Source organism: Macaca fascicularis, chromosome 3 (assembly GCF_037993035.2).
Source record: "Macaca fascicularis isolate 582-1 chromosome 3, T2T-MFA8v1.1".
Taxonomy (NCBI): Eukaryota; Metazoa; Chordata; class Mammalia; order Primates; family Cercopithecidae; genus Macaca; species Macaca fascicularis.
In genome coordinates this window covers 53,463,037-53,485,746 of record NC_088377.1, presented here as the reverse complement: position 1 = coordinate 53,485,746, position 22,710 = coordinate 53,463,037, and the positions used below count along the sequence as shown (strand labels likewise).

General features: G+C 52.0%; 1 protein-coding gene and 1 long non-coding RNA gene across 23 annotated transcripts in view; both read right to left on the bottom strand.

The window, feature by feature from the left end:
* Window positions 1-2,773: 2,773 nt before the first annotated feature.
* The window catches only part of GTF2IRD1 (GTF2I repeat domain containing 1), a 138,807-nt gene continuing 118,870 nt past the window's right edge, over window positions 2,774-22,710 (bottom strand). For 16 of the 22 annotated variants that reach the window (XM_074034776.1, XM_045389726.3, XM_045389727.3 and 13 more), the window contains 5 exons: window positions 16,284-16,361; window positions 15,194-15,386; window positions 11,210-11,247; window positions 4,769-4,905; window positions 2,774-2,946 (listed from right to left, as the gene is read on the bottom strand). In XM_074034776.1, the coding sequence (XP_073890877.1) occupies window positions 2,878-2,946; window positions 4,769-4,905; window positions 11,210-11,247; window positions 15,194-15,386; window positions 16,284-16,361 (515 nt within the window). In that variant the 3' untranslated portion in view covers window positions 2,774-2,877. Of the gene's footprint in view, window positions 2,947-4,768; window positions 4,906-11,209; window positions 11,248-15,193; window positions 15,387-16,283; window positions 16,446-22,710 lie in introns of all 22 variants that reach the window. The other 6 variants (XM_065541817.2, XM_065541818.2, XM_074034785.1 and 3 more) reach the window with 2 other exon arrangements.
* LOC141409841 (uncharacterized) lies at window positions 4,128-4,564 on the bottom strand. The gene is made up of 2 exons (XR_012432325.1): window positions 4,397-4,564; window positions 4,128-4,305 (listed from the first exon to the last, which is right to left on the bottom strand). It is a non-coding gene; the product is annotated as an uncharacterized lncRNA (long non-coding RNA).

Below are 22,710 nucleotides of genomic sequence, written 5' to 3'. Positions count from 1 at the left end.
AGCCTGAGCCACCACAAGAGCCTTACTCTGTTTTGTGCTCCCTGGCAGCCACTTCCCCAATCAGGACACTCTGCTGCTTGGCCTTCCAGCCAGAAGGGCAGGGCTCAGTAAATATGTGTTGAGTCAATGAGCAGGGACTGGGTGCCAAGTCTTGAATGGCTGCCATGCTCTTGTGACTTGTCTTTCTGCCTTTAGTCTTGTCCCTTCCTTCAACTTCCCACCTGCCCCTCAAGTGGTCTTTCTGAGACATAGCTAGGACCCGTCACTCTACCTGTCAGTTTTCCAGAGCTCTATCCAAAATCATCCCAGGCTGGGCATGGTGGCTTACGCCTCTAATCCCAGCACTCTGGGAGGCTGGGGCAGGAGGATGGCTTGAGCCCAGGAGTTTGAAACCAGCATGGGCAACATAGCAAGACCCCATATCTACAAAAAAATAAAAAAATTGGCTGGGCGTGGTGGCTCACACCTGTAGCCCCAGCTACTCTGGAGGCTGAGGCAGGAGGATTGCTTGAGCCCAGGAGTTTGAGGCTGCAGGAAGATGTGATCGTGCCACTGCATTCCAGCCTGGGGACACAGAAAGACCTTGCGCCTGAAAAAAGAAAACTTGTCCTGACCCCACCGCCCCCCACCTTTTTTTTTGAGATGGAGTTTCATTCTTGTTGCTCAGGCTGGAGTGCAATGGTGCAATCTCGGCTCACTGCAACCTCTGCTTCCTGGGTCCAAGCAATTCTCCTGCCTCGGCCTTCCAAGTAGTGGGAATTACAGTCGCACGCCACCATGCCCGGCTAATTTTTTTTGTATTTTTTTTTTTTGAGACGGAGTCTCGCTCTGTCGCCCAGGCTGGAGTGCAGTGGCTGGATCTCAGCTCACTGCAAGCTCCGCCTCCCGGGTTTACGCCATTCTCCTGCCTCAGCCTCCCGAGTAGCTGGGACCACAGGCGCCACCACCTCGCCCGGCTAATTTTTTGTGTTTTTAGTAGAGACGGGGTTTCGCCGTGTTAGCCAGGATGGTCTCGATCTCCTGACCTTGTGATCCGCCCGTCTCGGCCTCCCAAAGTGCTGGGATTACAGGCTTGAGCCACCGCGCCCGGCCTTTTTTTGTATTTTTAATAGAGATGGGGTTTCATCATGTTGGCTGGGCTGGTCTCGAACTCCTGACTTCAGGCGATCCGCACACCTTGGCCTCCCAATGTGCTGGGATTACAGGCGTGAGCAACTGCGCCCGGTCTCCAAACCCCTTTTTGAAGATGCTTCTCCCTCACTGTGGTGAAGCCACAGTGCTTCACTGGGATGGGCCTCTCCCTCTCTGACATTTACCATATTTAACACTCTTTTTTTTTTTTTTTTTTTTTTTTTTGAGACGGAGTCTCGCTCTGTCGCCCAGGCTGGAGTGCAGTGGCCAGATCTCAGCTCACTGCAAGCTCCGCCTCCCGGGTTCACGCCATTCTCCTGCCTCAGCCTCCCGAGTAGCTGGGACTACAGGCGCCCGCCACCTTGCCCGGCTAGTTTTTTGTATTTTTTAGTAGAGACGGGGTTTCACCGTGTTAGCCAGGATGGTTTCGATCTCCTGACCTCGTGATCCACCCGTCTCGGCCTCCCAAAGTGCTGGGATTACAGGCTTGAGCCACCGCGCCCGGCTTTTTTTTTTTTTTTTTTTTAAGACAGGGTCTTGCTCTGTCGCCCAGGCTGGAGTACAGTGGTGTAATCACAACTTACAACCTCAACCATCTGTACTCAAGCAATCCTTCTCCTGCCTCAGCCTCCTGAGTAGCTGGACTCCAGGTGTGCATACCACAATGCCTGGCTAATTTTTGTGTGTGTGTGGTTTTTTTTGTTTTTTTGGAGACGGAGTTTCGTTCTTGTTGCCCCAGCTGCAGTGCAATGGCGTGGTCTCAGCTCACTGCAACCTCCGCCTCCCGGGTTCAAGCGATTCTCCTGCCTCAGCCTCCTGAGTAGCTGGGATTATAGGCACCTGCCACCACGCCTGGCTAATTTTTGTATTTTTAGTAGAGACAGGGTTTAACCATGTTGGCCAGTATGGTCTTGAACTCCCGACCCCAGGTGATCCACCCACCTCGGCCTCACAAAGTGCTGGGATTACAAGCGCGAGCCACTGTGCCCGGCCTCATTTTTGTATTTTTGTACAGGCGGGGTCTCCCTATGTTGCACAGGCTAGTCTCAAACTCCTGACCTCAGGTGATCCACCCGCTTCAGCCTCCCAGAGTGCTGGGATTACAGGTGTGAGCCACATTTAAAATTTTGTAGAGAAATGGTTCCACTATGTTGCCTAGCCTGGTCTCAAACTCCTGGTCTCAAGCAATCCTCCCACCTTGGCCTCCCAAAACATCGGTATTACAGCCCAACGAGGTCGAATTCCTGACCTCAAGCAATCCACCCACCTCAGCCTCCCAAAGTGCTGGGATTCCAGGCGTGAGCCACCAACCTCCCAAAGTGCTGGGATTCCAGGCGTGAGCCACCACGCCCGGCTCCATGGCGCATTTTCCTTCCGTGGCTTTTCTTCTTGATGTCACACGCTCCCAGGAGGACAAAGAGCTCTGAGGGCTTTCTGGACACTACCTCTGCTGTGATGAGGAAGGAGGGCCTTGGCAGGCCACCTGAGCTGCGTTTCCCGATCCCATCCCCAGTGACAGCTGCGGCCGCGATCCAAACGAGAACATGAAACAGTGACCGTAAAAGTAAAGGCAACACTTTTTTTTTCTTTTTTTTTACTTATTTAAAAAGGCCTTGGTGGCAGGAATATAGTGTAAAAATCATTGGAAAAACTAAAAGGCATCGATACATATCCGAATATACACTTTGTACATAAATTACATTTCCTTTAGTCTTTCTGAGTGAGGTCCTGATTCAGTACTGAGGTCTAGTAATTAAGAGGTCCCGGGAGCTGCACGTTCAGGCCGGCATAGTCCACCATGTACATTGGCCATTGCTAGAGAGAGTGACAAAGGCACTTGGTTAGGACTCCAGGTGATGCGGAATGAACCAAAAATGCTTAGCTCTGCTTTTGGAGGGGCTTTCTCAGAGGCTATTTATTTATATTTTATATTTTTTTGAGATGGAGTTTCACTCTTCTGCCCAGGCTGGAGTGCAGTAACGCAATCTTGGCTCACTGCAACCTTGGCCCCCTGGGTTCAAGCGAGTCTCCTGCCTCAGCCTCCCAAGTAGCTGGGATTATAGGCGCCCACCACCATGCCTGGCTAATTTTTTTATTTTTAGTAGAGATGGGGTTTTGCCATATTGGCCAGGCTGGTCTTGGACTCCTGAACCTCAAGTGATCTGCCCGCCTCGGCCTCCCAAAGTGCTAGGATTACAGGCATGAGCCACCACACCCATCCTATTTATTTAGTTTTGAGATGGAGTCTCGTTCTCTTGCCCAGGCTGGAGTGCAATGGCACGATCTTGGCTCACTGCAGCCTCAATCCCCTTGGGCCCAAGTGATCCTCCTGCCCCAGCCTCCCAAGTAGCTGGGACCACAGGCACATGCCACCATGCCTGGCTAATTTTTAAATTCTTTTTATTTTTTTGAGACAGAGTTTCACTGTTGTTGCCCAGGCTGGAGTGCAATGGGGCAGCCTCGGCTCACTGCAAACTCCGCCTCCCAGGTTGAAGCGATTCTCCTGCCTCAGCCTCCCAAGTAGCTGGGATTACAGGCATGCGCCACTACGCCTGGCTAATTTTGTATTTTTAGTAGAGAAGGGGTTTCTTTTTTTTTTTTTTTTTTTTGAGACAGAGTCTCGCTCTGTTGCCCAGGCTGGAGTGCAGTGGCACGATCTTGGCTCACTGCAAGCTCTGCCTCCCGGGTTCACGCCATTCTTCTGCCTCAGCCTCCCGGGTAGCTGGGACTACAGGCCCCTGCCACCACACCCGGCTACTTTTTTGTATTTTTATTAGAGATGGGGTTTCACTGTGTTATCCAGGATGGTCTCCATCTCCTGACCTCGTGATATGCCCGCCTCGGCCTCCCAAAGTGCTGGGATTACAGGCGTGAGCCACTGCGCCCGGACAGAGAAGGGGTTTCTCCATGTTGGTTAGGTTGGTCTCATACTCCTGACCTCAGGTGATCCACCCTCAAAGTGCTGGGATTAGAGGTGTGAGCCACTGTGCCCAGCCTTTTTTCTTTTTTAAATTTTATTTATTTATTTATTTTGAGACGGAGTTTTGCTCTTGTTGCCCAGGCTGGCGTGCCATGGCATGATCTCGGCTCACTGCAACCTCCACTTTCTGGGTTCAAGCGATTCTCCTGCCTCAGCCTCCCTCGTAGCTGGGATTACAGGCGTGCACCACCATGCTGGGATAATTTTTGTATTTTTAGTAGAGACGGGGTTTCACCATGTTGGCCAGGCTGGTCTCGAACTCCTGACCTCAGGCAATCCACCCACCTTGGCCTCCCAAAGTGCTGGGATTACAGGTGTGAGCCACCGCGCCTGGCCAGTGACATTTCTTTTCACATCTCCAGCTCTGGCGCGGCTGAAGGACATGGGCAGGTCCCTCCCTGGACCTGGGCTGGCCCATCTGCCCAGCGGGGATGTGAATTCCGACCTGAGTGCCTGTGAGTACCCCGTGAGAAAGATGGGCTACTTCTTGGGTGAGATGGGTGGATGCATCTATAACCCCCACGGCCGGAAGGTCCCCCCTCAAAGCCCAGTGCCTCCCCATCCCCTGGGCCCACATGCCAGAGTAGACGGCCCTGCCTGACCGAGGGGGGAGGGTCACAGAGACGAGGGCTGGAGTCCAAATCTGTGCAACTTTACCACGAGTGAGATCTGATTGGCCGATGCCACTGAATCCGGGTTAGAGGACGAGGAAGAGGAAGACGAGGAGGAAGAGGAGACGGAATTTCCTTCCGAGACCCGCTTTCTCTTGCGCTTGGGAATGCTGCTGTCTTTGGCTGGAAGGAGGGGAAAATGCTGTTGACGCTGGAAGCTGAGGCTTTTCTGTCTTAGCCTCCTGAGCTCCCTGAAAAAGTGTTCTGTCTTAAGGTTTCGAGTCCCCCTTTCAGGATTTCAAGCTCCTGATCCCCTGGGGGTCAGGGCCCACCTGTCCAGAGCCCACCTGTCCAGCCTCCTTCCCAAAGCAAGCCCGAGGGCCCACTCTCCCCGGCCTCCTGCTCTTGCTGGCCTGCCTGCCTTTGCTAACACTGTATCCTCATCCCCAGGTGTCCCTCCTCCTCCCCAGCAAGCTCATCCCTCAGGCCCTAGGTCCTCTCTCTTTCTGTTTTTTTTTTTTGAGACGGAGTCTCACTGTGTCACCCAGTCTGGAGTGCACTGGCGCGATCTTGGCTCACTGCAACCTATGCCTCCTGGGTTCAAGCGATTCTAGTGCCTTAGCCTCCCAAGTAGCTGGGATTACAGGCGTCTGCCACCTCGCCTGGCTATTTTTTTTTGTATTTTAGTAGAGATGCGGTTTCACCATGTTGGGCAGGCAGGTCTTGAACTCCTAACCTCAAATGATCCATCCACCTCGGCCTCCCAAAGTGCTGGGATTATAGGCATGAGCCATGGAACCTGGCCTATCTTGTGTTGTAGGGTCTCACTGTTGTTCAGGCTGGAGTGCAGTGGTGCAATCGTAGCTCACTGCAGCCTGCAAGTCCTGGGCTCAAGCAATTCTCCCACCTCAGGCTCCTGAGTAGCTGGGACTATAGGTGTGCACCACCATGCCCGGCTAACTTTTTGTATTCTTATATCATTATGTTGCCCAGGCTGGTCTCAAATTCTCAACCTCAAGCAATCCTCCTGCCTCAGCCTCCCCAAATGCTGAGATCACAGGCATGAGCCACCGTGCCTGGATCATGGCAACAATATTAATCACATTCTCAGTTTCTGAGTATTTTCTGGGTGCTGGGCACGGTGCTAAATGCTTTGCACATTGTCTCTTGGGATCCTCCCAGCAACCCTCCAAGAACCTATTCACATTTCACTCATGAGCACCCAAAGGGGCAGGGCTGTTAAAGGATTTTCTCCAAGGCCAAGTCTGCGTGACTCCAGAGGCCACATTCTTTCCTGGGCTCTTTAAGGCTGGGAGGGGATGTGGGGCCCCGGGAGAGGTGGTCCAGGGACGGTATAAAGAGGACCTGGGGCCAGGTGCAGTGGCTCACACTGGTAATCCCCTAGCACTTTGGGAGACCAAGGCGGGTGGATTGATTGAGGTCAGGAGTTCGAGACCAGCCTGGGCAACATGGTGAAACTCTGTCTCTACTAAAATATAAAAGAATTATATTGCTGTGGTTATCACTGATGTATGGTGGCCCCGAGCAGAGAGTTCACAGGTCCAAGTAGACAGGCAGTGCCCCAGGGAAAGAAACTCTGGTTTGGAATGAGAAGTCCTAAGTTCAAATTTCCCTGTGGCCACTTACTATTATCACTGTGTGAATTTGGGAAAACCGATGAACCTCTCTGAGTCAAATGGGGAAACCAGTGTGAGGTGAGACTCAGAAAGCACCGCGTGCATACAAGAACCCAGCACCTGGCCCAGCGCGGAGCAGGGGTCGGCAGGTGTTCTGCGGTTGCTGAATTCACTTGAGGTGAAGATGTAAAACTCTGAGCGGCATGTCCTCATTGGATGGGTTACTGCATGGAAACCTTGCCCAGCCCAATGAAGAAGGGCTTTTATTGTCTTTTTGAGACAAGGTCTCACTCTGTCGCCCAGGCTGGAGTGCAGTGGTGTGGTCTTGGCTCACTGCAACCTCCACCTCCCAAGCTCAAGCGATCCTCCTGCCTCAGCCTCCTGAGTAGCTGGGACTACAGGTGCACACCACCCTGCCTGGCTAATTTTTTGTAGACACGCGTCTCTCTCTGTTTCCCAGTCTGGTCTTGAATTCCTGGGCTCAAAGAATTCTCCTGCTTCAGCCTCCCAAAGTGCTGGAATTACAGGTGTGAGCCACTGTACTCAGCCCACCAGAAGGATCTTAATGACACAGAGTAAGGGCAGGCTGGGTCCATGGGGCAAATGTCTCTTCAACTGGAGAAAAGTCAGAAACTGGGGGTCTGTGATGTGGCATAGAGACCCTGGGAAAGAGAAGACCTTGGAGGCAGGAGGAGCCCAGGCTCTGAGTCAGAGGGAATTTTGTGGGAGATTCCACATGAAAGAGAAGTCAGAGGCTGCCCCGCCCTCTGTCTCAGACTGGTCCATGGGCTGTGGCCATCCTTGAGTCACCATGAGAGATAGCCACATTGGAGGGAGTGGTGGATGTGGGTGACAGTATCCACCCTCTGGGCATCTGTCCCAAATCCTCCTGAGACCTTCATGTGGCCTTCTGTGTCTCTGCCTTACTTTTTTTTTTTTTTTTTTTTTGAGACAGAGCCTGGCTCTCTTCCCCAGGCTGGAGTACAGTAGCGCGATCTCGGCTCACCGCAACTGCCGCTTCCTGGGTTCAAGCAATTCTCCTGCCTCAGCCTCCTGAGTGGCTGGGATTACAGGTGCCCATCACCACCCCTGGCTAATTTTTTTTTTTTTTTTAGTAGAGACAGGGTTTCACCATGTTGGTCAGGCTGGTCTCGAACTCCTGACCTCAGGTGATTCACCTGCCTCCCTAAGTGTTGGGATGACAGGCGTGAGCCACCTTTGAGCTTCCCAAAGTGTTGGGATGACAGGCGTGAGCCACCGCGCCCGGCCTCATCTCTGCCTTTGACCTGAGAGCAAACCAAATCGCCTCCAGATCCATGTGTTCAGCGCCATGCCTCACCCTTGTAACTGGCTCTTTTTTTTTTTTGGGAAACAGGGTCTCACTCTGTTGCCCAGGCTGGAGCGCAGTGGCACAATCATAGCTCACTCCAGCTTCCACCTTCCGGCCTCAAGCACTCCTCCTGCCTCATCCTCTTGAGTAGTTGGGACAACAGGTACGCACCACCACTCCTGGCTAATTTTTAATTTTTTTGCAGAGATGGAGGGGGGTTCACTATATGGCCCAGGCTTGTGATCAGCTCTTGATAGGAGGAGGTGGCTTGTAGCTGGGCTGTGCCACCCAGGCTCTGGAGTTCCAGGTGAACCTGGTCCTGACAGGAATCAGGGCCTTGGGTCTCAGGCCAGGTTGTTGCATGGCCTCGCTGAATCCTACTACTGTCCCCGCTGAGCAGTCATACTGGGCCCTGTGGCCCACGGTGGTCTATGGTTCAGATGGGTGGTCCTGACAGCAGGGTCTACACAGCGTCTGACTCACTATGTGGCCTGGACAAGTCCCTGGGCGTCTCTGCGCCTCAGCTTCCCAGCTGTACAATGAGGCGGGGTAAGATTAGATCAGGATTTTTTCTTTCTTCTTCTTTTTTATTTCTTAGGAGATGGGGTCTCGGCCAGGCACAGTGGCTCGCGCCTGTAATCTCAGCACTTTGAGATGCTGTGGTGGGAGGATCACTTGAGGTCAGGAGTTTGCGACCAGCCTGGCCAACATGTTGAAACCTCGCCTCTACTAAAAATACACAGGCCGGGCGTGGTGGCTCACACCTGTAATCCCAGCACTTTGGGAGGCCGAGGTGGGCGGATCACAAGGTCAGGAGATCGAGACCTTCCTGGCTAACACGGTGAAATCCCGACTCTACTAAAAATACAAAAAAAATTAGCCGGGCGTCATGGTGGGTGCCTGGAGTCCCAGCTACTCTCAGGAGGCTGAGGCAGGAGAATGGCCTGAACCCAGGAGGCAGAGCTTGCAGTGAGCCAAGATCTCGCCACTGCACTCCAGCCTGGGCAACAGAGCGAGATTCCGTCTCAAAAAAAAAAAAAATAAAATAAAAATACACAAAATTAGCTGGGTGTGGTGTTGCATGCTTGAAGTCCCAGCTACTCGGGAGGCTAAGGCATGAGAATCGCTTGAACTCAGGAGGCGGAGGTTGCAGTGAGCCAAGATTGCAAGATTGACTCCAGCCTAAGCGACAGAGCAAGACTCTGTCTTGAAAAAACAAAAACAAAAAAAGGCTGGGCGTAGTGGCTCATGTCTGTAATCCCAGCACTTTGGGGGGCCAAGGCGGGCGGATCATGAGGTCAGGAGTTCGAGACCAGCCTGGCCAACATGGTGAAACCCTGTGTCTACTAAAAATATAAAAAATAGTTGGGCGTGGTGGTGGGCACCTGTAATCCCAGCTACTTGGGAAGCTGAGGCAGGAGAATAGCTTGAACCTGGGAGGCAGAGGTTGCAGTGAGCCAAGATCGTGCCACTGCACTCCAGCCTGAGCGACAGAGCAAGACTCTGTCTCGGAATAAAAAAAAAAGAGATGGGGTCTCATTCTGTCATCCAGGCAGAAGTACAGTGGCATAATCATAGCTCACTGCAGCCTTAAACTCTTGGGCTCAAGTGATCCTCTGGCCTCAGCCTCCTGTGTAGCTGGGACTACAAGTGCCTACTACCATGCCTGGCTAATTTTTAGAAAAAATTTTTGGTCTATGGCCATACCACCCTGAATGCACCCAATCTTGCCTGATCTCAGAAGTGAAGCAGGGCGGGCCTGGTTAGTACTTGGATGGGAGAGAAAAACTTTTTGTAGAGACAAGGTCTCATTATGTTGCCCAGGTTGGTCTCAAACTCCTGGACTCAAGCAATCCTCCCACTTAGGCCTCCCAAACTGCTGGGATTAGAGGCGTGAGCCATCACACCTGGCCAATCAGTGTTTCTTTTTCTTTTTGAGACAGAGTCTTGCTCTGTCACCCAGCCTGGAGTACAGTGGTGTGACCTCAACTCACTGCAACCTCTGCCTCCTGGGCTGACGCGATCCTCCCACCTCAGACTCCCAGGCAGCTGGAACTATAGGTGTGCACCACCATGCCAGGCTAATGTTTCTTTTTCTTTTTTTTTTTTTTTTTTTGAGACAGAGTCTTGCTCTGTTGCCCAGGCTGGAGCGTAGAGGCACAATCTTGGCTCACTGCAACCTCCGCCTCCCAGGTTCAAGCGATCCTCCTGCGTCAGCCCCGCTAGTAGCTGGGATTACAGGCACGTGCTACCACACCTGGCTAATTTTTGTATTTTTAGTAGAGACGGGGTTTTGCCATGTTGACCAGGCTGGTCTCGAACTCCTGACCTCAGGTGATCCACCCACCTCGGCCTCCAAAAGTACTGGGATTACACATGTGAGCCACCGTGCCCGGCCCTAATTTTTCTATTTTCAGTTGAGACGGGGTTTCACCATGTTGGCCAGTCTGGACTCGAACTCCTGATCTCAAGTGATCTGCCTGCCTCGGCCTCCCAAAGTGCTGGGATTACAGGCGTAAGCCTCTGCGCCCAGCCCAATCAGTGTTTGTTAATCGGGTGCACATCATAGTCACCTGGGAGTACTTTCTCCCAAGTCCCATCATCCACCTTAATCAGAACCATCATGCCAGGCGGCCCCAGGAGCCTGGTGAAAGGATCTGTATATCCTGCAGATGCCAGCAGAACGGAGGGGGTCCGGCCAGTCTCGGGCAGTGCCCGCCTGCCTCACCCCTGTCGGTCACATGCTACCCCTCTGCTACCCAGGAAGCCTCCATGATCCTCCCTGAGGCCCGGCCTGCCTCTTGTCCTTCTAGCTGACCTCCTGCACTCACTGGTGCTATGTCAGGGCCTCCCCTCTGCAGGGCACCTGCAGGTTTCCGGGCGCCTCTTGGGGATACCTGGCCCTGTTCATGGAGACCTCAGGCTCCCTGGGGAGGCACCGGGGTGGAGAGGGGTTATATTTTTCTCAAGATGGTCAGCCATCTATTGCATGCCCACCTGGACCACATCTATCTCTGCCTTAAAAAAATTTTTTTATTAAAATTTTTTTTTTTTTAGAGACAGGGTCTTGCTCCGTTGCTCAGGCTGGAGTGCAGTGGTGCAATCATAGCTCACTGCAGCCTCCAACTCCTCGTGTCTCTGTCTGTTTCTATGTTTTTTTTTTTTTGAGATGGAGTCTTGCTCTGTCGCCCAGGCTGGAATGCAGGGGCGCAATCTCAGTTCACTGCAACCTCTGCCTCCCGGGTTCACACAATTCTCCTGCCTCAGTCCCCTGAGTAGCTGGCATTACAGGTGCCCATGACCACGCCCAGCTAACTGTTGTATTTTTAGTAGAGACAGGGTTTCACCATGTTGCTCAGGCTGGTCTTGAACTCCTGACCTCAAGTGATCTGCCCGCCTGGGCCTCCCAAAGTGCTGGGATGACAGGCGTGAGCCACTGCGCCCGGCTCTACCTTTTTTCAAAAGGAACAGTCTCTAGTCCCCGCGGGGCAGAAGGGCGGCTTCTTCACCTCCGACTCACCTGGCACCTTGGCATCATTGCAGATTTCTGCAAAGGGTCTGAAAAAGAAAGAAATCAGGTGGCAGTTAGAAAATGAGGTTTTCCCCTCCCTTTTTTTTTTTTTTTGAGATGGAGTCTCGCTCGGTCGCCCAGGCCAAAGTGCAGTGGTGCGATTTCGGCTCATGGCAGCCTCCACCTCCTGGGTTCACGCCATTCTCCTGCCTCAGCCTCTGGCGTAGCTGGGACTAAAGGCGCTCACCATCACGCCCAGCTAAGTTTTATATTTTTAGTAGAGACGGGGCTTCACCATGTTGGCCAGGCTGGTCTTGAACTTCTGATCTCAGGTGATCCACCTGCCTCCGCCTCCCAAAGTGCCGGGATTACAGGCGTGAGCCATTGAGTCTGGCCGTTTCCCCTCCTTCTCACCTGCTCCCTGAGATGTGTTGCTGCTGCTGAGGGAGCCTGGTAAGACCCACATAAAAATGGGGAGCACACCGTCCCAACAGAGCATCCCCCATATAGGCCCTGGATGATGGGCCTGTGCTGGCAAATCATTCCTCTGGGTCTGCTGTCCTCATCTATAAAGCGAGGACGTTGTCTGACCAAGTGATCAAAAATGTGTGCCCAGATTTATGCAAGTGGATAGTCATCACAGCATTATTATTAATTATTATTTTTGAGACAGTCTCACTCTTTTGCCCAGGCTGGAGTTCAGTGGTGCCATCTTAGCTCACTGCAGTCTCGAACTCCTGGGCTCAATCGATCCTCCTGCCTCAGCCTCCCAGTAGCTGGTAATGCAGGTGCACACCACTATGCCCGGCTAATTTTTTTAAAATTAATTATTATTATTATTATTATTTTTTGAGATGGAGTCTTGCTCTGTTGCCCAGGCTGGTGTGCTGTGGCGTGGTCTCAGCTCACTGCAAACTCCACCTCGCGAGTTCAAGCAATTGTCCTGCCTTAGCCTCCCGAATAGCTGGGACTACAGGCATGAGCCACCACACCTGGCCGTTTTCCTGCATTTTCTAGTTGTTACTTCAGGGGGTAACATTACTGCATTTTCTAGTTGTTACTTTCTAGTTGTTACTTTGGGGGGTGAACTATATGTGGGAGAAAGGGAAACCTCCACTTTTTGATTTTGAATAATTTGGTTTTTTTTGACACATGCAAATATTATCTTAATTTAAAAAACATGTAGGCCAGGCATAGTGGCTCATGTTTGTAATCCCAGCACTTTGGGAGGCCGAGGAAGGTGGATCACTTAAGGTCAGGAGTTCGAGACCACCCTGGCCAACATGGTGAAACCCTGTCTCTATAAAAATACAAAAATTAGCTGGGTGTGGTAGTGGGCACCTGTGTTCCCAGCTATTCGGGAGGCTGAGGCACGATAATCGCTTGAATCCGGGAGGCAGAGGTGCAGTGAGCCAGATGGCGCCACTGCACTCCAGCCTCGGCAATACAGCAAGACATCATCTCAAAAAAACAAAGAAGCAAAACATGTAATATAACATTGAAGACGGGCTGGTCGCCATGGCTCAAGCTTGTAATCCCAGCACTTTGGGAAGCTGAGATGGGCAGATCACCTGAGGTCGGGATTTTGAGACTAGCCTGACCAACGTGGAGAAACCCCACCTCTATTAAAAATCCTAAATTGGCTGGGGTGGTGGCACATGCCTGTAATCCCAGCTACTTGGGAGGCTGAGGCAGAGAATTGCTTGAATCTGGGAGGTGGAGGTTGCAGTGAGGTGAGATCACGCCATTGCACTCCAGCCTGGGCAACAAGAGCAAAACTCCATCTCAAAAAAAAAAAAAAAAAAAAAAAAATACACCACAGGCTAGGTGTGGTGGCTGATCCCCATAACCCCAGTACTTTGAAAGGCTGACATGGGAAGATGGCTTGAGCCCAGGAGTTTGAGACTAGCCTGTGCAACACACACACACACACACACACACACACATACACACACAAAAGTGGACATGGTGACTCACGCCTGTAATCCCAGCGAGGCGGGTGGATCACCTGAGGTCAGGAGTTTGAGACCAGCCTGACCAATATGGTGAAACTCCATCTCTATTAAAAATACAAAAAAAAAAAAAAAATTAGCCAGGTGTGGTGGTGTGTGCCTGTAGTCCCAGCTACTCGGGAGGCTGAGACAGGAGAATTGCTCGAGGAAGGTGGAGGCTGCGATGAGCTGAGATCACACCATTGCACTCCAGCCTGTGCAGCAGAACGAGACTCCATCTCAAAAAGAAAGTAATGGCCGGGCATGGTGGCTCACGCCTGTAATCCCAGCACTTTGGGAGGCCGAGGCGGGCAGATCACGAGGTCAAGAGATCAAGACCATCCTGGCTAACATGATGAAACCCCGTCTCTACTAAAAAAACACAAAAACATTAGCCGGGTGAGGTGGCGGGCGCCTGTAGTCCCAGCTACTCGGGAGGCTGAGGCAGAAGAATGGCGTGAACCTGGGAGGCGGAGCTTGCAGTAAGCCGAGATCGCACCACTGCACTCCAGCCTGGGAGACAGAGTGAGAATCCGTCTCAAAATAAATAAATAAATAAATAAAGTAATAAAGTAATAATATATTAATAAAATCATAATTAAAAATATAAAGAAATGCATCAGTGTTGACTTTCAGTAGAAGAGTTACAGCTATCTTCTTTTCTTCTATCTTTTTGTATTTTCCAGGTTGCTTTGTGTACTGTTCTGAAAATAATAAAATCATCTATTGTACTAAAAAAAAAGAAAAGACTGGGCTGCACAGTTTGGGTGTGGTGGCTCACATCTGTAACCCCAGCACTTTGGGAGGCCGAGGTGGGAGGATCACTTGAGCTTAGGAGTTCAAGACCAGCCTGGGCAACACAGCAAGACCCTGTTGAGGCTGCAGTGGGCCATGATCATACCTCTGTACTCCTGCCTGGGCAACAGAGTGAGACCCTGTCTCAAAACAAAAACCAAAACCCATAAGACTGTAAGGATATATGGTATAATAGTAATACTGGAGGCTGGGTGCAGTGCCATACACCTGTAATCCCAGCACTTTGGGAGGCTGAGGTGGGCAGATCACTTCAGGTCAGGAGTTCAAGACCAGCCTGGCCAACATGGTGAAACTCCATCTCTACCAAAAAATAGAAAAATTAGCCGGTGTGGTGGTGCACACCTGTAATCCCAGCTACTTGGGAGGCTGAGGCATGAGAATCGGTTGAACCCAGGAGGTGAAGGTTGCAGTGAGCTGAGATCGTGCCACTGCACTCCAGCCTGGGTGACAGAGCAAGACCCTGTCTTAAAAAAAAAAAAAAAAAAAAAGTAATCACTGAGACTGTGGAATTATAATTATTTTTAAAAATATAATAAATATTCATATTTATATTTAAACCTTCATATTTAAATATCAACATATTTATAATTAAATATGTTAAAAATCAGAACTGTGTAGTAAGAAAAAGTCAAATTTAATGAAAACATGTTTTGTTTTTGTTTCTTCCCCAGAGAACAAATTTAATATCTTAAAAAAAAAAAATCTTGGCCGGGCGCGGTGGCTCAAGCCTGTAATCCCAGCACTTTGGGAGGCCGAGACGGGCGGATCACGAGGTCAGGAGATCGAGACCATCCTGGCTAACACGGTGAAACCCCGTCTCTACTAAAAAAATACAAAAAACTAGCCGGGCGAGGTGGCGGGCGCCTGTAGTCCCAGCTACTCGGGAGGCTGAGGCAGGAGAATGGCGTAAACCCGGGAGGCAGAGCTTGCAGTGAGCCGAGATCCGGCCACTGCACTCCAGCCTGGGCAACAGAGCGAGACTCCGTCTCAAAAAAAAAAAAAAAAAAAAATCTTTAAAAATAAGTAAATGTCCATGAGTGTTGAAGTTGTACGTTTCAGGAGAAAGAGGCAGGAACTATTATAGTACACCTGGGTCTGGATCCCGGCTGGCCCACCGTGACCTTGACTTTCACCCTCCCCATGGCCTCGCCCTCTCTGTTCGCCGTTCCAGAGGCCGGACACTCACTGGAGCTGGTTAATGATCACCATGCGGACGTGCTCTCGGGCCTTCAGGATCTTCTCCAGCCGGTGGATGTCATAGGTGTTGGGGTTCCGGAAGGGGATGTCATCAGGCAGGCCCGTGACCTCCACCGCGTCTGGGCTGTCCCGGATTAGTTTATAAGGGACCAGCACCGGCCGGTTCAGGCCCAGGGCCTCACCTAGAGGGCACATGAAGTCACGGTGAGGAAAGATGTTTCCTATCAACGGCAAAGCCCTCTAGGGAAAGGGCTGGAGTCTGGTCTGCCCCAGCCCAGCAGCCATCACACACAGAGAGTTTAAAAATCAAGACCCTGGCCGGGCGCAGTGGCGCACACCTGTAATCCTAGCACTTTGGGAGGCCGAGGAGGATCACGAGGTCAGGAGATTGAGACCATCCTGGCTAACACGGTAAAACCTCGTCTCCACTAAAAAAACACAGAAAAAATTAGCTGGGCCTGGTGGCAGGTGCCTGTAGTCCCAGCTACTCGGGAGGCTGAGGCAGGAGAATGGTGTACCTGGGAGGCAGAGCTTATAGTGAGCGGAGATCGTGCCACTGCACTCCAGCCTGGGCAACAGAGCGAGACTCAGTCTCAAAAAAAAAAAAAAAAAATCAAGACCCACAGGCTGGGCATGGTGGCTCACACCTGTAATCCCAGCACTTTGAGAGGCCGAGGCGGGAGGATCACTTGAGCCCAGAAGATCAAGACCAGTCTGGGCAACATGGTGAAACCTGTCTCTACTAAAAATAGAAAAATTAGCCGGGAGTGTTGGCGCATGCTTGTAGTCCCAGCTACTTGAGAGGCTGAGGCAGGAGGATCACCTAAGCCCAGAAGTGGAGGCTGTAGTGAGCGGAGATCGCACCACTGTACTCCAGCCTGGGCAACTGAGTGAGACCCTGTTTAAAAAAAAAGAAAATCAACATACACAAAATGTGGGTCATGGGCAGAGCAGCCATGTCCCCAGGGAGCAGGCAGGCCAGCTGGGGGCTCCAGAAGGCGAGGCTGGCTGCAGAGGGAGGCCCCCCGCCCACCCCCAGGAGGAGGGCTTGGTGTGCTGACCCCGACCACAGCACTGACCGTATTTCTCGTTGAAGAGTTCCTTCACCTGCTCCCGCAGGATCACCTTTTCCCCGAGTCTGTTGGCATCATCTTCATCTACAAGAGGAAGACAAGGGGGCATGAGAGTTGGCACCGGCTTGGCCACTGGACCTGCTGCTTCTCCCACCAGGTGTCCCTGACCTGCCAAAACATTACATTCTCCGCAGGGCCCACCACTCCCACGCAGCTGTTTTTTTTTTTTTCTTTTGAGACAGTCTCGCTCTGTTGCCCAGGCTGGAGTGCAGAGGCATGATCTCAGCTCACTGCAACCTCCGCCTTCCGGGTTCAAGCGAATTCTCCTGCCTCAGCATCCCAAGTAGCTCGGATCACAGGCACGTGCCACCATGCCCAGCTAATTTTTGTATTTTTAGTAGAGATGGGGTTTCGCCATGTTGCCCAGGCTGGTCTCAAACTCCTGGGCTCAGGTGATCCACCCGCCTTAGCCTCTCGAAGTGCTGGGATTACAGGTGTGAGCCACTGTGCCGGGCTGCAGCTGGTTTCTAGCCTCAGTTGTTGATCTGTCCATCCATCCATTTTTCTTTTTTTGAGACACAGTCTTGCTGTGTCACTCAGGCTGGAAGGCAGCAGTGCGATCATAGATAGCTCATGGCAGCCTCCAACTCCCAGGCTCAAGTGATCCTCCTGCCTCAGCCTCCTGAGTAGCTGGGAATACAGATGTGTGCCACCATGCCTAATTTTTTAAAGTTTTTGTAGAGATGGAGTCTCGCTATGTTGCCCAGGCTGATCTTGAACTCCTGACCTCAAGTGATCCTCTTGCTTTGCTCTCTCAAAGTTCAGGAATTACAGATGTGAGCCACGGTGGCCAGCCTATCCCACATTTTCTTATCAGTGTTCCCAGCACAGGCCCTGTGTTGGGCACAAAATAACCTAAAAAGAAGAGGCAGGGCTGCTCCCCTGAGGGGCTCCCAACCAGAGGGGGTGTCATCTGGTCACCAAACTACAACAGGACACCCTTAGGAGACAAGGGGCATGAATCAGGGTGCCCACCCTGTCTGGGAAAGTCTGAGGAGACCTCCCCCAGGAGAGAAGGATGCTTGAATGGGCTCTCAAGGCCTGACATGGTGACTCATGCCTATAATCCCAGCACTTTGGGAGGCAGAGGCAGGCAGATCACCTGAAGCCCGGAGTTCGAGACCATTCCGGTCAACGTGGTGAAACCCCATCTGTACTAAAAATACAAAAAGATTAGCTGGGCGTGGTGGCGGGCACCTGTAGTCCCAGTTACTCAGGGGGGTGAGGCAGGAGAATCACTTGAGCCTGGGAGGTGGAGGTTGTAGTTAGCGGAGATCACGTCACTGCACTCCAGCCTGGGAGACAGAGACCTGTCTCAAATAAAAATGAAAACAAACAAACAAGACACCAGGGCAGAAGGACCAGCCATGCATAGGCACTCAAGGGTGAAAGATCCCGTGTTGGCTGGGTGCGGTGGCTCACGCCTGTAATCCCAGCACTGTGGGGGGCCGAGACGGGCAGATCACCAGAGGTCAGGAGTTCAAGACCCTTCTGGCCAACATGGCGAAACCCCATCTCTACTAAAAATACAAAAATTAGCCAAGTGTGGTGGTGGGGACCTGTAATCCCAACGACTCAAGAGGTTGAGACAGGAGAACTGCTTGAACCTGGGAGGAGGAGGTTGCAGTGAGCCAAGATCACGCCATTGCACTCCAGCCTGGGTGACAAGAGTGAAACTCTGTCTCAAAAAAAAAAAAAAAAGGAAAGAAGAAAAAAAGAAAGATCCCGTGTCCCGGAAGTGGCTGAACTTTGGGGTGGTACAGGGGAGATGACCGATGGGCCTAGCAGGGTCTGGGCCAGTGTGACTGTGCTGGGCTGTTGGAAATCCCCTGACTGCTCGCTGGCCAAGGTCTGTGAATGGGAAACAGACCGTGTCTGGGAGTGTGGGGGCTGTGCATTCTCCCTGCTCACTGCCCAGGCAACCGTCACGGCCTATCTGCTGCTTGAGCCCTGGCATGCTCCGCTGTCCCCTCCCTGTAGCCTAGAGGAGCTGCCAGGGTCAGTTAGCCCTGGAGACGGGGCCTGAGCTGGGCTGTAAGGCTGAGGGGTGGTTGGGCTGGAGATGGGGTCTCAGGCAGAGCTCTGCAGCAGCCTGTGGGCTTGTGCCAGGGTTGAGGACGGGGCTGGGATTGGAGGAAGGGTGGTTTGCATGTCCAACAGGAAATCTCCTCTCTGAGAAGCGTGGGGTCACATGGGCTGGGCCTCTGGGGCAGGCGGGTTGGGTAAGGGTGAGATATTGGGGGAGTGGAGCTAGAGGCAGGCAGGGAGCCAGGGCCGGATGATGCAGGGCAGAGCAGACTGATGGGTCTTTAGAGCAAAATGACTCTTGTTTTTTTTCTCTTTGTTTTTCCAAGACAGAGTCTCACTCTGTTGCCCAGGCTGGACTGCAGTGGTGTGGTCTCGGTTCACTGCAACCTCTGCCTCCCAGGTTCAAGCCATTCTCGTGCATCAGCCTCCTGAGAGCTGGGACTACAGGCGCCTGCCACCACGTCTGGTTAATTTTTGTAATTTTAGTAGAGATGGGGTTTTGCCATGTTGGCCAGGCTGGTCTCGAACTCCTGAGTTCAGGTGATCTGCCCGCCTCGGCCTCCCAAAGTGCTGGGATTACAGGCGTGAGCCACCGCGCCTGGCCTGACTCCTGTTTTTTGAGACACGGTCTCACCCTGTTTCCCAGGTTGGAGTACAGTGGTGCCATCATGACTCACTGCAGCCTTGAACTCTTGGGCTAAAGCAATCCTCCCCGCTCAGTCTCTCGAGTAGCTGGGGCTCCAGGCATGGATCACTGTGCCAGACTAATTTTTTTAAAATTTTTTGTAGAGAGAGTCTCTGTTGCACAGGCTATTCTCCAACTCCTAGGCTCAAGCGATCCTCCTGCCCTCAGCCTCTGAAAGTGCTGGGATTACAGTTGTGAGCCACTGTGTCTGGCTCTTTTAATCTTGAAAACTCTGGGAAGAGCTCACTTGAGTTTAGGAGGTCACCTTAGGAACTGCATCTGCTGGGCTGGTGCTCTATGCTGCTTGGAGTCTGCTGACCTCATCTGGGTGGCCTGGCTTCCTGTGCACAAGCTGCCAGCATGGAGGCCCTGTTCCCAAAGTGGGGGTTGCCCCAAAGAGCAGGGAGCTTCCCACAGGACAGAGGCTGGGCACCTGCTTGGCCTGGTTCCTCCTTTTCCCAGGGCTCCAACACCCACCACCTCAGGTCCTCCCAAACCCTGCAGGTCCCTGACCTGGTCCGTCCACACCCACACTGAGGAATCTCCGCACATCTCTGAGTTGCTGCATCTGTCTTCAGGCACGGCTCGCCAGCTCCCCTGGGTGCCCAGAGACACCACAAACATCAGCCATTCCAGACAACATCCTCCCGCCGTGTCCCTATCTCGTGGAGTAATGCCTCTAATTCAGCCACAGCAAGACCCCACGCTCCACATCCCCTAGAATCCTCGTCTTCTCCTGTGGCCCAACACAGCCCTTCCTTTCAGGACTAGGATGTGGGAAGAATCAAGGCCACCCTTGTCCAAATCCCGTGCAGACCACTGTGATGGAGTCCTGGGCCCAAGGACCAGCTCCTAGAGCCTGCAGGGAAGCGACGGCACATTCCATCTGTCCCCATGCCACTGAGGAATCTTTGGTGGCAGGATTCTCAGCAGGCACGGCCGTGCGTGCACAGTACAGAGAAAGGATGGCCTGGATCACACACATCACTGTGTGCAGATACTTTCCTAGACACTGCAGCCAAGGACACAGAGGCTCAGAGAGGTAAAGAAACTTGCCCAAGGTCACACAGCCCCTAAGCACCAGGAGTACTCTGTGTCAACCCCAAAGCCCTGGTCTTTCCACTCGACCATGAGCCCTGGATTTCCTGATGTCTCAGATTCCCCTACAGTTTCTTTCTTTCTTTTCTTTTTTTTTAGAGTCATGCTCTGTCCTCCAGGCTGGAGTGCAGTGGTGCGATCTTGGCTCACTGAAACTTCTGCCTCCTGGGTTCAAGCGATTCTCATGCCTCGGCCTCCCGAGTATCTGGGAATATCTGGGATGACAGGCGCCTGCCACCACAGCTGGCTGATTTTTGTATTTTTAGTAGAGATAGGGTTTCAACCATGTTACTCAGGCTGGTCTCCAACTCCTGGCCTTAGGTGATTCGCCTGCCTCGGCCTCCCAAATGGCTGGGATTACGGACGTGAACCACCATGCTCGGCCTTCCCTACAGTATCTGGAGAAAGAAGACTTAATCTTTAAGATGGTTTCCTCTAAATCTCTTGCTCTCGGCCCATAATGCCACGCTTCTGTCTTCTTCTGTGCCGGGACAGAGTGAGACTCAAAGAGCTCTACGAAGCCTGCAGGATAGAAAGAAGCTTAGCAGGTTCCTCAAAGACAAGGCCCAGGCCGGGCATAGTGTCTGATGCCTGTAATCCCAGCACTTTGAGAGGCCAAGGCGGGTGGATCACTTGAGGTCAGGAGTTCCAGACCAGCCTGGGCAACATGGTGAAACCCCGTCTCTACTAAAAATGCAAAAAACTAGCTGGGCATGGTGGTGAACGCCTGTAATCCCAGTTATTCAGGAGGCTAAGGCAGGAGTATCCCTTGAACTGGGTGGTGGAGGTTGCAGTGATCTGAGATCGCGCCACTGCACTCCAGCCTGGGCGACAGAGCAAGACTCCATCTCAAGAAAACAGACAAACAAACAAACAAACACAAAAAACACAGGACCCCAAACTCACTATGTCAAAGGGAAATGTAAAGCTTGGGAACTGAGTCACGCGATAGCCTTTTGTCCCTAAGCAGATGGCTGCAAGATAGAAGGCCACCTATCTCCCCTGGTGGCCTCCCTCACCCTGGCCATGTAAATTCACAGCTTATCTTCACCGGCAGGGGACAAAGATAAGAAGAGAAATCATTGCTCTGTCCACCCAAGACAAATGCCCATTTGACTTCCTCTCTTCTGTTTATCTTATGTAAAATGCAGATTTACTGAGCACAGGATGAATACATCATTAACTATTCCTCTCCTCCCTTTATTTTATTTTTTGAGACAGAGTCTCACTGTTTTCCAGGCTAGAGTGCAGTGGCATGATTCTGGCTCAATGCAACCTCCGCCTACTGGGTTCAAGTGATTCTCGTGCCTCAGCCTCCAGAGGAGCTGGGATTACAGGCACCTGCCACCACTACTGGCTAATTTTTTTTTTGTATTTTTAGTAGAGATGGGGTTTCATTATGCTGCTCAGGCCAGTCTCGAACTCCTGACCTCAGGTGATCCACCTGGCTTGGCCTTCCAAAGTGCTGGGATTACAGGCGTGAGCCACTGTGCCCAGCCCCTCTTTCCCCTTGAAATACCAAAGTCCTCAAAACCCTCTCTGCAAAAAAGCACAGGCCACAGACCCTATTGCAGCTTGAGTCTCTTTTTCCTGGCTGTGTCCTCCACCATGGCAAAATAAATCTCTAAATCGATGGAGACCTGTTTCAGGCACTTTTTGGTTTACATGGCCCATGGGTGCCTATAACAGGAATCCTGACCCAGCTGGGAGTCAGGGAGGGCTTCCTAGAGGAGGTGACCACCAGACGGGGCCCAAAGCTCCAAGGATGTGGGCTCATCTGCATGCCGGGCCTCATCACACCTCCAAGGCAGTTGGGAGCGGCGAGTAAGACACAAGGAAACTTGCAGTATCCTGTAATTTCGGGTGCTCAACACGCATTAGCCAATCAGGAAACTTCGCCTGTTCCTTCCAAGTCTTGCCTGGTCTGGGGAGAAGTGCAACCCTAAACCAGTCTGCGGCTAACCGGGAGTGACACTACGGGGCAGTCAATAGGACACTATGGCAGTTCTATATGACGCACACAGGTGCCAGGCGGTGAACCAGAAGCGGTGGGAGTGTGCATGTGAGGAAAGTGGGGCTGGGCTGGCTGAGGGGGCTGGTGGTTTGGGGAGGCGTCCTGATCACCTCTGGAGTGTGGCAGGGGTGGAGTGGGGCTAAATGCCTTTGTCAATAACACCAAAACTGGCCGGATGTAGTGGCTCACGCCTGTAATCCCAGCACTTAGGGAGACTGAGGCCAGGAGTTTGAAACCAGCTCGGGCAACATGGCAAGACCCTGTCTCTACTAAATAAATAAATAAATAAATAAATAAATAAATAAATAGAAAAATTAGCTGGGCATGGTGGTGTGTGCCTGTAATCCCAGCTACTCAGGAGGCTGAGGTGGGAGGATCGCTTGAGCCTGGAAGGTCAAGGTTGCAGTAAGCCATGATCGCACCGCTGCACTCCAGCCTGGGCGACTGAGCTTAGATCCTGTCTCAAACAACCAACGAAAATTAAAAAATAAAAAACAAGCTTGGCACATACTATGTGCAGACACTGTGCAAGGCCCACAATGTGTCTT